General features: G+C 46.8%; 1 protein-coding gene across 2 annotated transcripts; it reads right to left on the reverse strand.

Annotated features, from left to right (window-relative positions):
* Nucleotides 1-530: 530 nt before the first annotated feature.
* Nucleotides 531-11,417, reverse strand: LOC119181768 (serine/threonine-protein phosphatase alpha-2 isoform). Of its 2 annotated transcripts, XM_075875356.1 has the most exons (7): nucleotides 11,243-11,417; nucleotides 8,884-9,246; nucleotides 6,957-7,061; nucleotides 5,731-5,954; nucleotides 4,408-4,542; nucleotides 2,851-2,937; nucleotides 531-1,483 (listed from the first exon to the last, which is right to left on the reverse strand). In XM_075875356.1, the coding sequence occupies exons 1-7, from the start codon at nucleotides 11,298-11,300 to the stop codon at nucleotides 1,481-1,483; spliced, it is 975 nt and encodes a 324-aa protein (XP_075731471.1). In that variant the 5' UTR covers nucleotides 11,301-11,417; the 3' UTR covers nucleotides 531-1,480. The 2 variants fall into 2 exon arrangements, with proteins under 2 accessions (XP_075731471.1, XP_075731470.1); XM_075875355.1 differs by lacking the exon at nucleotides 4,408-4,542.
* Nucleotides 11,418-12,728: the final 1,311 nt, after the last annotated feature.

The raw sequence follows: 12,728 nt of genomic DNA on the forward strand, positions 1-12,728 counted from the left end.
CCCTTCGTGTGTTTGACCAATGCCACCCCTGCCGGAGGGGGAGCCCCACGCACGCCTCTGTATACCTTATGTTCATTTCTCTCTCTTCCTTCCTGCTCAACATCCTTCTATTAACATTGCTGAAACGTGGGCTACCTGGTTGTACTTCATGACGGACCAGCCGCGCAACCACACATAAGAAGAAAGATCAGCACTGTGGTTTCATGTTTTTCTCTGCATGGTTCCGCTGACGGTCCTTCATGATCGTTGTAAAACACGGGAGAAAATCACGTTTATATGACTTCATCCCACGAGCTGCTACAACTCTGCCTGTGTGACCAGCGGGCAGGCTCTCCATAGTGCATTCGGCTTGAGACAGTTTCCGGCTATCCGAAAAAAGCTTAGGTACAGTTTCACCCTGCGCACTTTATGGTCACTTGCACAGCTGTGACCTCTGCGACAAGAAATGAAGGAAGCGCTGCACTGTTCCATCTCTCTGGGCTGCCATCACAAGCTCTTGGCAAAATGTCCTTCTAAAGTAAGCTGCCCGGTGAAGAAAACCGCCCTTTATTGTGAAGAAAAACAGTGAGAGGCGTAAGTAACAGTAGAAAAAAAAAGAGAACACTCATTGAAAACAAAAAGCAACGGGGAATGAGAAAGAGCAAACAAAAGTAGCTGACGTTAGAAGCAGGAAGTGAAGGGCCAAGGGGAGATGGTGGGGAGCTATTATCGAAGTGGTGCTGGTCAGAGATGGTGCTTCAAAAATCTTTGCTCACCCTCTTTGGTGGTACAATTCTTACAACCCGGCCAGGGGCTGAAGAGAAGCGCACGCTAGGGAGATGGCAGTACTGTAGAAAAAAACAGGTGGCAGGGGGGAAGGGAGACTCGCGTAGGAAACAAAAATGCTTCCTGGCAAGGAGGCATTCGGGGGAGAAAGAGAGAACAGAGTTGTGTCCGTAGGAACACACACAAACAAAAAAAAATCAACCAAAGCAACACGTCACGGGGGGGGGGGGGGGGGTCTTCTAAACGCGCGCAACTATGCCAAGTAGTCAACCTGTCCAGAGCGATTGTCATCACTCAATTCACATAACACGTGAAAGAGACCGAGGGGTCTGGAATGTATAAAAAAAAAGAAACACTACAATATCAGTCCCTTTGTCCTCGAGATCAGTTCATTCGTCACAAGAGCTGCACGCGTAAGGAAGGTGTGGGTCGGCATTTTCTGCGAGCCGGGTGTCCCGCAAGCAAGGAGGATCGTCACTCATCCCGTATGGTGACCTCGTACCCTCACAAAACTTTAGGACCTATGCTGCTCATTGAGTTGTGTTCGTTGTCGCCATGGTGATGGTCTGTCTCTCCTTTTGTCACCTTCCAGCCAAAGTGTCGCTTGGTTGTCTCTTCGTTGCCAAAAAAAAAAAAAAAAAAACTGGTGCAGCATCTTCCTCGCCCTCAAAGATGCCGAGCTTACTTTTCTTCGCCTCCCATCCTGAGCGCTCGTTCACTGCATCATAGAAAAGAAAGCCTGTAAATGAGCTCTCCGATTGCGCAGTTAGAAAAAAAAAAAGATAGAGCAAGCTTGACCGTTTGCATATAACGTTTCAACCTGAAAACCATACAAAGCTTGTGCTGACTGAGCAGGCGTCCTTAATTATGCAGCACTAGGGGACACATCAGTTTACCAGTTGATTTGCTTTACTAACAGACAAACGTATACGCCATTATTGCCGAGTAAATATTACAGACAGTTTTTGGTGCCGGTGCGGGCTGACTGCCTGCCTACCGATGCCTTCACATGGCCATCAGTCCCGCCTAGTGAGTGCTATCTCATGGACACACAACATAGCCTGGGAGGGATTCAAACTACCCTCGAAATTTCAACATCTTCCGTGTGTACATATACAAGCATACACGCACAAACATACACAAAGTTTGGTTGAACCCCTTTCTCACTGTGCCCCTGCAGAAGTATAGCGTGGTTGCACTAGCGTTTTGAGTGAGTTGCCAAACATAGCACAATTACAGCGTGAGGCCCGCCAAGCACGTGACTTGGCCTCAAAAGACATCTATCTAGATTTAAGGAAAGCAGTTTCCAACATGATCAATCATTCGTAACATCTGCCGAGCGGTGAGAACACAGCCGCCAACAGTTATTCGGGTGTGGAAAATTCGCTTATTCGGGCATTTTAGTGGCACTGCCACAGTATGGACGTTCTTTTCATCATTATGTAGTTTGTAGCAAGATGGCGTTAAAGGGCTCATCTCACAAAAATTTCGGCGTCGGCGTCGGCGTCATTGGTTCAGAGTGGGAACCGAAGCAGGGCCGTTTGGGTCCGAGTGGGTATCAAACTCGGGTCGTTTACATGGCAAGTGGATGTTCGACCACATGGTCACACGTCTGCTTGTGAATACAGTGAAAAGAACTTCCTTTACTTGGAAATGCAGTGAAGGTAGCTTTCATGCTTTACATACACACGCGTCCTGTATACGTGTTTCACAATTCAACACGAAATGTTGAAGTAACAATGCGTCGTACAAGCTACCATTGGCAGCGGGCGTGTCAGAACATGTGATTATCATAATGACTTCGTGGTTTAAAGCCAGTTACCCACTACAAAAGGCACACACGCTACTGCACCTATTCCCTTATGACCACGTAGTGGGCGTATAGCAAGTCCGAAAAGGTTTCATGCGCTAAGTGTTTGAGGTATGCACTATAGGACAGAACATCGCTATCGCATTCAACTCCTAAAGGCGAATCTTTAGGGCGCCCCATTTTTTTTCTTACGGGGTATGAAATTTCGGTGCAGCTGGCCATTCTAGTCATGCAGAACTACATTGAGCAGGTGATGCAACCAAAGGCTCGCTCACCTGTCCCCGCTTTGGTGATGCTGGCTTGGCCCCTGCCCCTGGAATGCCTCCATGAGGAAAATTTTTCTTGTCGGAAGGCTTCAGAATCTACAAGACATGCAGCACAAGTAGCTGTGAGAGCTGCCACGGGCAAATTAAAAAAAAAAGTGAAACAATGCATCCGCGAGTGTGCACTTGCAGCAACTTTTAGCTTCAAAGGAAAATGGAAGCAGCTTTATATAGTAGCAGAATTTGACTTTTAATAGAATGTAGATTACTTGTAAAACAAGTTACGGTTAAGAAATTGCTGTACTTAAACCAAATAAGCCAATATAACAAGCCAACTAACGATGAATCAATGCGAGGGTAATATTTTTCTTCAATATTAAAGTGGAACTTCGCAGCAGTGTGCTTTTTTTTTTATAAGTGTATTCGCAATATGGCGTTTAACGACTGCAGTGAAACCATCTCTACAGACACCATATGTGGACAAATTAATTTGTTCATTTTGAATACTTCAAATCCCAAATAAATAAAATTCAAATTGAAGCGAATGCGGAAATTCGTTCGTATAACCGAAGTGCTTGAATATTGGCTCAGGCCCAATTTTATTAAACCAAGTTTACCACCAATGCGTCACCAGATTTTCCCGTTGACTGCTTACACTTGTGAAATTTCTATCGATACGAATAGCGCAATTTTGAGCACTCCTGCCAACGGCGAGCTTGACGTAGTGCCAGCGCACCCAGGTGCGACTCAAAGCATGACGTTTTTGGTTGTGGTATCCAACAACTGCGAGCTGGACGTCCTTGGTCGCATAGTGCTCCAATGTGTACAATGTTTAAGAAAGGATCTGACACAGTACATCGGCGTACACGAGGGCCATTTTATTTTTTAATAGGGGTCGACTATATATTTATATGAAAATTAAATTGTGGTTTCAAATAAAATTTTAAAAAACGAGCGTGGCGTCGAAGCTAGACTCACTGTGTTGTTACATCGCGTTTTACTTAAACTGGTCAAGTGGTTTTTGCAATTTTCGTAGACTCACAGCCGAGGGAGGTTGATTAGATGTACACGCTAAAGGATACCCAGCCTTTAAAAAATTCAATGTGCTATACTTATTTTCAAAGTAATTCAAATATATAATGTTCTGAAGCTGAATCTCAAAGGGGGGAACACTTGCAAGGGGTGTTCCTCCCAGCCTATAATCAAGGAGTGTCCGGACCCACCTGACCCCCCCCCCTGCCATGATTGACGCCAATGGACAACTACGCATGCAATGTTCGCAGGTACAATAAGTTCAGCAATGGAAGGATCCACCACATCTACCTTTGGTTTATGGTGACATGAAGCACACCACAGACTCACTTACACTCCCGATATAACGAACATGAATATAACGACTTATCGGGTATCACTAAGTAAAAGAAGAATAGCTCTTTCAAAGATACAATGTTACAGGTAAACGCTTACAACAAACTTTCAGATATAAATAAGTTATTCTTGTGGCAAAATGACTGTTATAATAAAGTTTGAGTGTAGTTTGGGAGGATATGAGAGGATGCTCAGTCTCACCTGGAACGAGCACGTCAGCTTCTCGTCGACACTCATGAAAGCACCGGCGTTGTCGAACTCGCCACAGTAGTTGGGCGCCGAGAAAATGGTCACCAGTTTTCGCCTGGCGAAGAACTCGTAGCCATCTTCCACCACCTGAGTGCAGGGCAAAAGGCGAGTCCACTTTACTCCTAGAATGATTTTTAGGGGCGAAGCTCCTTATGGCGTGGCTTGGGCGTCCCTCGTAGTACGTAACCACCAGTGGCACATACCCGAAATACGTATAACATTTGACTTCCTAAGTGGTGCCGGTGAAAGATTTCTTCTGTGCGTTGTTTAACAATAAAAAATAGTGCTCAATGTACATGCCAATGGCTGCTAATGGGGAATAAAAAACAGGAGCATTCGGCTTTTAGTCAACGCGCACGCTGCGATCCCCATTAGCAGTCATTGGCATGTACATTGAGCACTATCGGACAATAAAGGGTTGCTACATTATACTCGCTGGGCGTAACCTCCTTGGTTTTAGACAGGTTTAGCGAGCATTGGGCCGCAGTCCCATGATTACAGTGAACTAGTATATACCATGAATTCAAGCTGGTTGAAGGTGGGAAGTAGACCCGAAGCGCAAGCCGTAAGAAAGTGTGCGTGTGCCACATCTCGTTTAGTCCTTGGAATGTCCACTGAATGGCGGTGCTTCTATATGGGGAATATATGATAAAAAGATGCGAGATGGTGGGACTTGGAGTGTTGAATAGACGGACGAACGGACACACAGGCAGATGCATGGATGGACGCATGAACGGACGCAGGGGCGGATGCATGAACGAACGCAGGGACGGGCACACGAACAGACGCATGGACGGTCACACAGACGGACGCATGGACGGACGAATGCTTCGCCCCACTCTCCATCAATCACTCTGTGGATATGCTGCCATTTTTTATAAATTGCTAGGTATTGCGATAGTGTCACGAAAGCACTGCTCATAATAGGTTTTTCTTATCGCTCTTGCAAAACAAAATTCACAAGTGTTACGTCAATTTTTTTCCTAGGCAGTGCAGAAGACAGCAAAAAAAAAAAAAACACTTCTGTCTCCGGTTGCTGTCTCTTGCGTTGCCTTTAAAAATGAACCATAACTAACTTGCCCAATGTCACATTTAAGTGCAATTAAGTTTTTAAAAAGCAGTGTCACAGTGTTCTTCATATACCTGTATGAAGTAGATGTTTGGGAATGAAGGCGATAGACACTAAGTAAACTGTCATTTGGGTGAACGTAAAATTTGGCTTTCGTTCAGACAGCCATATTTCACCGTGAAAAGGTATAAACAACAAGAACTCGCCTGGTGTGCCCTGCAGATGAGATCGAGGTCGTGCTTGTGCAGAAACCTCGCGACCACATCGGGTCCGAAAGTGAAGGATACCCCGCGGTCGTTCTCCCTCCAACCCACGGTGTCCTTGTCGGGATCGGCCCAGAGCAGGTCACACAGCAGACCCTGGTCGGGAACGTCCGTCGGCCGCATTATGCGCCCCACCTGCTCCATCGACTGCAGATCGGGGCTTAGACCTGCAAATACATCAACAGCACGTATTCGTCCGCAGAATGGCTGCATTCTTGACTTACAATACAGTGTCGCACCCTCGAGGAGGCTCAAACACACGGCCCACCGACGTGTCACGAGCGGCCTGTGGCTTCACAAAAAATAAAATGCTTGACATTTTCGTATGGTAGCTTCATGCTATTATTAACACTTTGCTCGAGAAGGGCCACAGAGACGGGACTAACTGCGAAGCATGTTTTATTATTGAAGTACTCCGTGCAGTCACCGTATGTTGAAAAGTGATCACAGAACAATATATATTTCTGAACTGGTGTCCACGGTGGAGTCATTATGGTGATTAGAATCGATGTTTCTCGATTGCTGACGCCAAATACTCTTCAGAAATGACCCATATATGAAAGTTGAGAAATACCTTCTTTGGAATGACAGCGTTAGTAGACCTTCTGTTCTACTCTTACGCACCCCTTCCCGCTTCAATCTTCTTCACTGTAGCAACCCTTAAGAGACTAAATTCGGCGACTGAGGCCCACAAGTTGAGGTGAGTTGAAACCCCTGTCATAATGGTTCCTTAGGGTTGAGAGCTGGGCTAGTTGGTGAGACATCATTTAACCATATGGTGTAGTAGCGCAATTTTCACGGGGACTTGTCCTCTTCGTCCCCGTTCTTGTCCTCTTCGTCCCCGTGAAAATTGCGCTACTACACCATATGGTTAAATAATGGTTCCTCCTATGCCTGTAGGTTAGTGCAAACAGCTCTAACATCTCGCCGCATAAAGGTTAACAATGCTCATGTCGCCGACGTCACAGTGTGACGAAAAAAAAAGTCTTCCCTCTTCGGTACCTGCAGAGAGCAGTTGATCAACGATAGGGCTTCCACGGGATGGTGGATATGCTTTTACGGGAGTGGCGTGTGAACATTAGAAATTTCAAATACGCGTCGATTATTTCTTTTTCGAAGCACGGTTGAATATGACAGGTTTCGTGTGTGCCAAAAGGTCGGGCACATACCTCCATGCATGCAGAAAATCTTCTCGTCTACAATGGCAGCCACTGGTAAACAGTTGAAGAGGTCTGTGAAGGTCTTCCACAACTTGATGCTGTACCTCCTCTTGCCTGAAACCGGATAAAAAAAAGCCGGTTGCAACAACGCCAATGAGCCTTCAAGCAAGAACACAATGAACAGCAATAAAAGATTGTTTGAGCACGTCAGCCAATAACAATCCATGTACTGCTGTAGTTTTTTTTTTCTCACACACTTACAAGTAACCATTTGGAAATGTTGTAATGAAGGAAGCAATGCAGTGACACAAGTGAACTACACACATACACAAATATGAAGGACAGAAAGAGCACAGGAATGAGGATAATATCTAGGGCTTAACGCCCCAAAAACCTACGATACGATTATGAGAGACGCCGTATTAGAAGGCTCCAGAAATTTCGAGCACCTGAGGTTCTTTAGCGTGCACTTAAATCTAAGTACACGGACGTCAAGTTTACATCTTTATAGAAAAGGCAGCCGCCTCAACCGGGATTCAATCCCGCGACCTCCGAGTCAGCACTAGAGTGCCGTAGCCACTATCCACAGCGGCGAAGAAGAAAGAGCACAGGAAGAACTGAAGAACATTGCATGAAACGTACAGCCCGCACCCTCCTCCCTACAGCGCCCGCTTCCTGTGAATCCACAAGTACAGGACCACCTCCCACGTTGCCATGACTGAATCGGGAGTTGACAAACGCACCACCAGAGCGTGTATGCTATGAAGTGGACCTCTCCCCGCACGCAGGGCACACGCCATATGAATAGTTTTCAGGGTGTATTAGATGTAATGTACAATGATTCTGTAGAAATCGAAATTGGTCCGTAGAAATTGATTGGTTGATGTGTGGGGTTTAACGTTCCAAAACCACCACATGCTTATGAGAGACGCCATAGTGGAGCGCTCCGGAAATTTCGGACTCCTGGGGTTCTTTAACGTGCACCCAAATCTGAGTACGCCTACAACATGTCCACCTTTATCGGAAAGGCAGCCGCCTCAGCCAAGATTTGATCCCGCAACCTGTGGGTCAGAAGCCGAGTGCCTTAGCCACTAGACCACCGTGGCGGGGCTCGTCCGTAGAAATATAAACGCTCCAGATATTGTTCGAAATAACAGAGTTGCGGTCAAGTATGAGTGAATTGAAAAAAATGATGCCGTTATAACTGACTGAGACCATTGAACGCGAGTAAATTATGAGTTTTCTCACTTAGTGAAGTGCCCTGGCAGGAGCTTTTAATGAGTACTGAATGAAGCTTGTATTGAGCTTGTTAGGAATGTTTAACTGCTGCTTCCAAACAAAATATACATGCAGTATAAAAACTGGTTACACAGGCCTAACGGAGGTAGCTCAATATTACTGCATACCTTAAGCTTCATGTATTTTTACTCTTAGCCTGATCAGTTTCTCCCCTAAACATGGGAGACGGAGGTCCATGGCAGGGGCAGCCATTTAATGCAATAGCTGCTGCTCGAGTATGGACAACTCTTGCTCCACACTGCCCTGGCTTTCTGCCCACCCAATGGTTTCTGTAGCACGACATAATCAATGCCGACATGAACTAACGCCATGTTCGACAGATCACACCAGAGTGCATCCCCTCTCCCCCCGCCCAGCGCTACGACGATTGGATGAAACGGCACATCATTGTGCCCTGGTGTGATGTTAGCCAAGAGTCATCAACCTCGCACCGTGTAATGAGACAGACTACTGATGATGTGGCAACGTTTTGGAATGTGGCCCTACCCCCTTCCCTCAAGCCTTGGCGCTACTGAGAAAAAAAAAAACAGCTGGCAGTCGGCAAGTGTGACACTGACTACCAATAAAATTTTCGAATAAAGATCTACTATATGCCTAAGGACAAACTTTAAAAATAAAAAAAAAGGCAGAAACCTACACTCATCGTAGAAGCCGTAGATGCGGTTGATGGAGGCGCACTCGTGGTTACCGCGCAGGATGAAGAAGTTCTCCCGGTGCTTGATCTTGAAGCAGAGGAGCAGGCAGATGGTCTCCAGCGACTGTCGTCCCCGGTCCACGTAGTCTCCCAGGAAGAGGTAGTTGCTCTCGGGAGGGAAACCCCCGTGCTCGAACAGCCTGAGCAGGTCGTAGTACTGGCCGTGGGTGTCGCCGCAGATCTTCAGGGGGGCCCCGAGCTCCAGCAGGATGGGCTGCGACATCAACACCTCGCGCCCCTTCAGGCACAGGCCGCGGATCTCGTTCTCGGACAGCTGGACATTCTTTCCCGGCCGACAGCCGCGCACTGCACGAGGTCCACGAGTGTTGAAGATTGGGCGAGTTGGTTCGTCGTACTTGAACTGGTATAGCCCATTACGGGGAAGAAGAAACGGCTGTCCTCTTGTGTAGGCCTGCTCGGCCGTTTCTTCTTCCCCGTAATGCGCTATACCAGTTCAAGTACCACTGCACGAGAGAGCGGGAAGAGGCATTGAACCTCCCTTCACGGCTGCAAACGGCAAACCGGCCCTTCGCAGATGGTTACGCAGACATCGATACAACGGTTTGTGCCAGTGCAAATCATGTGGCCCGCGTAACAAATGTTTTCTTTATCTCTGTATTTTACGGTGTGAATCGGCAAGGTCAAGAAACGAAGACAATTAAAACAACACGCTGACCACGATAGAAGCAAATAAAAGCAAGATGTTTAGGGCCCTCATACGGGAGCCTTGTTCACAAAACAATTATGGGGGGCCAAAACGTCTTGCTTTCATTTGCTTCTACTGTGGTCGGCGCGTTGTTTCAATTGTCTTTATGCATGTTCCCGACTACACGGGTTTCCGTCGAACTATCGATTTCAGGTCAAGAAACGTCGAGTACGCCAACTCAACCGACATGTGTATACGTAAACCGTATAGCGCAGCTCGTTTATTGGTTAAAGGTACAATATACGTCAAGGTTTAAAGCTTAACACAGCAGCACTAAAAGCCATTCACAATATAGGCTATCCATACCTGAGAGACTAATCCCCCATTGAAGAACTAAGCTGCAGCCATACAGAGACTGTCACAGCGGATGAAGAGAATGGAAATCCACCAGATCTACATCACGGCGTATATAGACACATCTGTCCATGGTGTGGAGCCACACTGACACATTTAGGATTTGGCAAAAACACGGGATCGGCAAAAAGTACGAACTACTGCCTTTCTAAAGTAGATTTAAAAAACTTAAAGTTTTAACTGTTAAAATACGGAATCTGCAAGTATGAGTGGTCATCCGAGCTTCTTGATACAAAACACTGTTAGTTCCAAATTTTGGCACACCTATAAGCAACTGCGAAGAGCCTCCCGCTCTAAAAGATTCAAAGGGTTTATCTTGTACGCTGGTTCACAATAGAGTAGTACACAACCAAATTCAAGCATTGGCGAGCATACATGCGGTAAATCATGACCGGCGTATCTCCGCGTAGACCGGAACGAAGCCGGCCACTCTACCCATCATCCCAACAGTGCGTATAGTCTTAATTGATTAAGCCAGCTCAGTTTTTCATCGTACAGATCTATTCTTTTTCTTCTTTCACGTTCCCCTAAATCACTGTTAACAAAGAAAAGGAGAGAGAAGACGTCTGCGATCAGAGTCGGCTGCATCCCTTGACAAAAAACAAAAAGAGCACCATATCCCGCAAAAGAGAATTATGTGTAGATGCGAAGCAGTGGGCGCTAACGCTTACACTGGCGGCGGCGTTGATTCTGGCGTTCATCACGGCGTTGCGCAGAAGAGAAACCCGAGGTGGTGCAAAGTACGCTGGGATATACCGGTGTTTCCTACTGGAACATGTCAATCGCCGCTAATGGTCAATGAGAGACAGAAGACTCGGATTGGACGCAGAGAACCGCATTCCGCTTTCAGTTAACGCGCATGCTGCTAATTTTTATTGTTCAACAACACACAGGAGAAATCTCCCACTGAAACTACCTTGGAAGACAAGGGTGGCCACTGAACGGTTGTGCAGCACGAGCCAGTCGGTTTTTTTTTTTTTTTTCAATCAAGAAACTCGCTGGCAGAGACTGCCTGCTTGGGCGTTGCGAGGCGAGAGAGAGGGAGCGTAGGAAAGGAGAGAGTGGCGGAGTGGCCACGCCGCACACCGGATTGAGCTCAACCCTCAGCTGCTTCGCATCCGTGGAGGTGCCGTCGGTCAGCGTGTGACCGGCTGTCGACCTATTCATCGGTCACTGCGACTTCCATCCAAACTACAGCGGCGCTCCTCACCAGGACTACCACAGCACGACTGCCGGACTCACCTTCAAGCAGCCTCTCCAGCAAGCTGTCTATGTTGAGTCGCGCAGGTTGGTCGGACATCGCAGAAGGTTCGCCTTCCGAGAACACTCGGTACAGCCTCGCAGCCGCCGCCGAAGTGCCGACGACGACGTTGACAGGTCAACGAAGTCGACCTGCGCGAACGTGCACCAGAGCGCGCACCAATGACGTCAGCAGCGCGGGCGCGTGGGTGCCGCCCCCTGGCGTCGCCTCATTGAAACTATGAAGCCAAGCATGACTTAACCGAGCGTGCTACGTACGAAAAAAGATTAACAGTAAAGTAAATGTGTACTGTCACTCTTTAGTAAACACCATAAAAATTATTTCTTTCCATTTTTAAAATTTATTTTAAGCCTGGGAAGAGCAGGAGAAAACAAAGGGTGTAAAATCTTGAGCCCGCATTATGGTTTATTAACTAAAACGTGTGTTGTTGTTCTTCCTCGGAGTTTTCGAGGAGCTGACTCTGCCACTGCGAACTATAAAAATGGTAAATCTAATAAAACTTGCGCGACCCCGACTCCTTCAAGACCCAACATTTCACGTATCCTCTGCATTCACTTCCACGTAACTCACCTGACAGCGAATGCAAAGGTAGACTACGCGTGTTGTGACTTCCTTTTCTTCTTCCCTCGTAGCAGAAGACTAGTCATCATCATCATTATTGAGGCTCGTCACGAGCTGACGCGCCGCCTTGGCAGCGCCAGCTCACCCTCTTTTCTTGCTTTGCGAGTTCAACAAAATGCCCTTTAAATCACAGCGAGTTCGAAGGCGAGGCATTACTTTCTGTCTCGCCTTCACCATATCCTTCTTACTAGCACTTATCTCTCTCGCCACTTCATAAAACGCGTGTAAATGTATTTTGCCGGCAGTAGGTAGGCTGCCGGTACGACAACTTAGCCTAGCGGCACTGCGCTTATGTTAGTACAGTTAGGCTTGCAGAGAACTGGGTTGAATAATCTACTAATGCAAAATAAACACCTGTACAAATAATGGACACAGATACTTGCGCTCACTTGCTGTCAATAGAAAACTGAAAAGAACCTTCGTCGAACCAGAAATCCGTGGGTTAACACACCACAGAGTCGCACAAAATATGCGATGCCTTGGTTTGGCCATCCTCGTCAAATGCACGGCATGGCTCACTGCAGCCTCTGTTCACCACACACCATATCAAATGCCTTATCTTTCCCGTATTCACACTCGCCATGCCAACTGCGCGAGATAACCGAGAGCGATCTAACTTGCGATATCGCTGAGTGAGTGGCAAGGATGAGCGGATGCAAGCGCAAAGAACAGAGGCCAACTAAGTCCCGTGCTGGGCATGACTAACAAAATGAGAAATAAAAATGCATACAAACCAAAGAAAATATTTTTTACAGTTTATTGAAATCACTTTATTTGTAAAATAATTCTGAGAGGCAATAAGTACGGACATCACATGCACATCAACCTTCCTTCTTTCCAACCGAT

This window comes from Rhipicephalus microplus, chromosome 10, assembly GCF_043290135.1.
Source record: "Rhipicephalus microplus isolate Deutch F79 chromosome 10, USDA_Rmic, whole genome shotgun sequence".
In the NCBI taxonomy this organism is placed as follows: domain Eukaryota; kingdom Metazoa; phylum Arthropoda; class Arachnida; order Ixodida; family Ixodidae; genus Rhipicephalus; species Rhipicephalus microplus.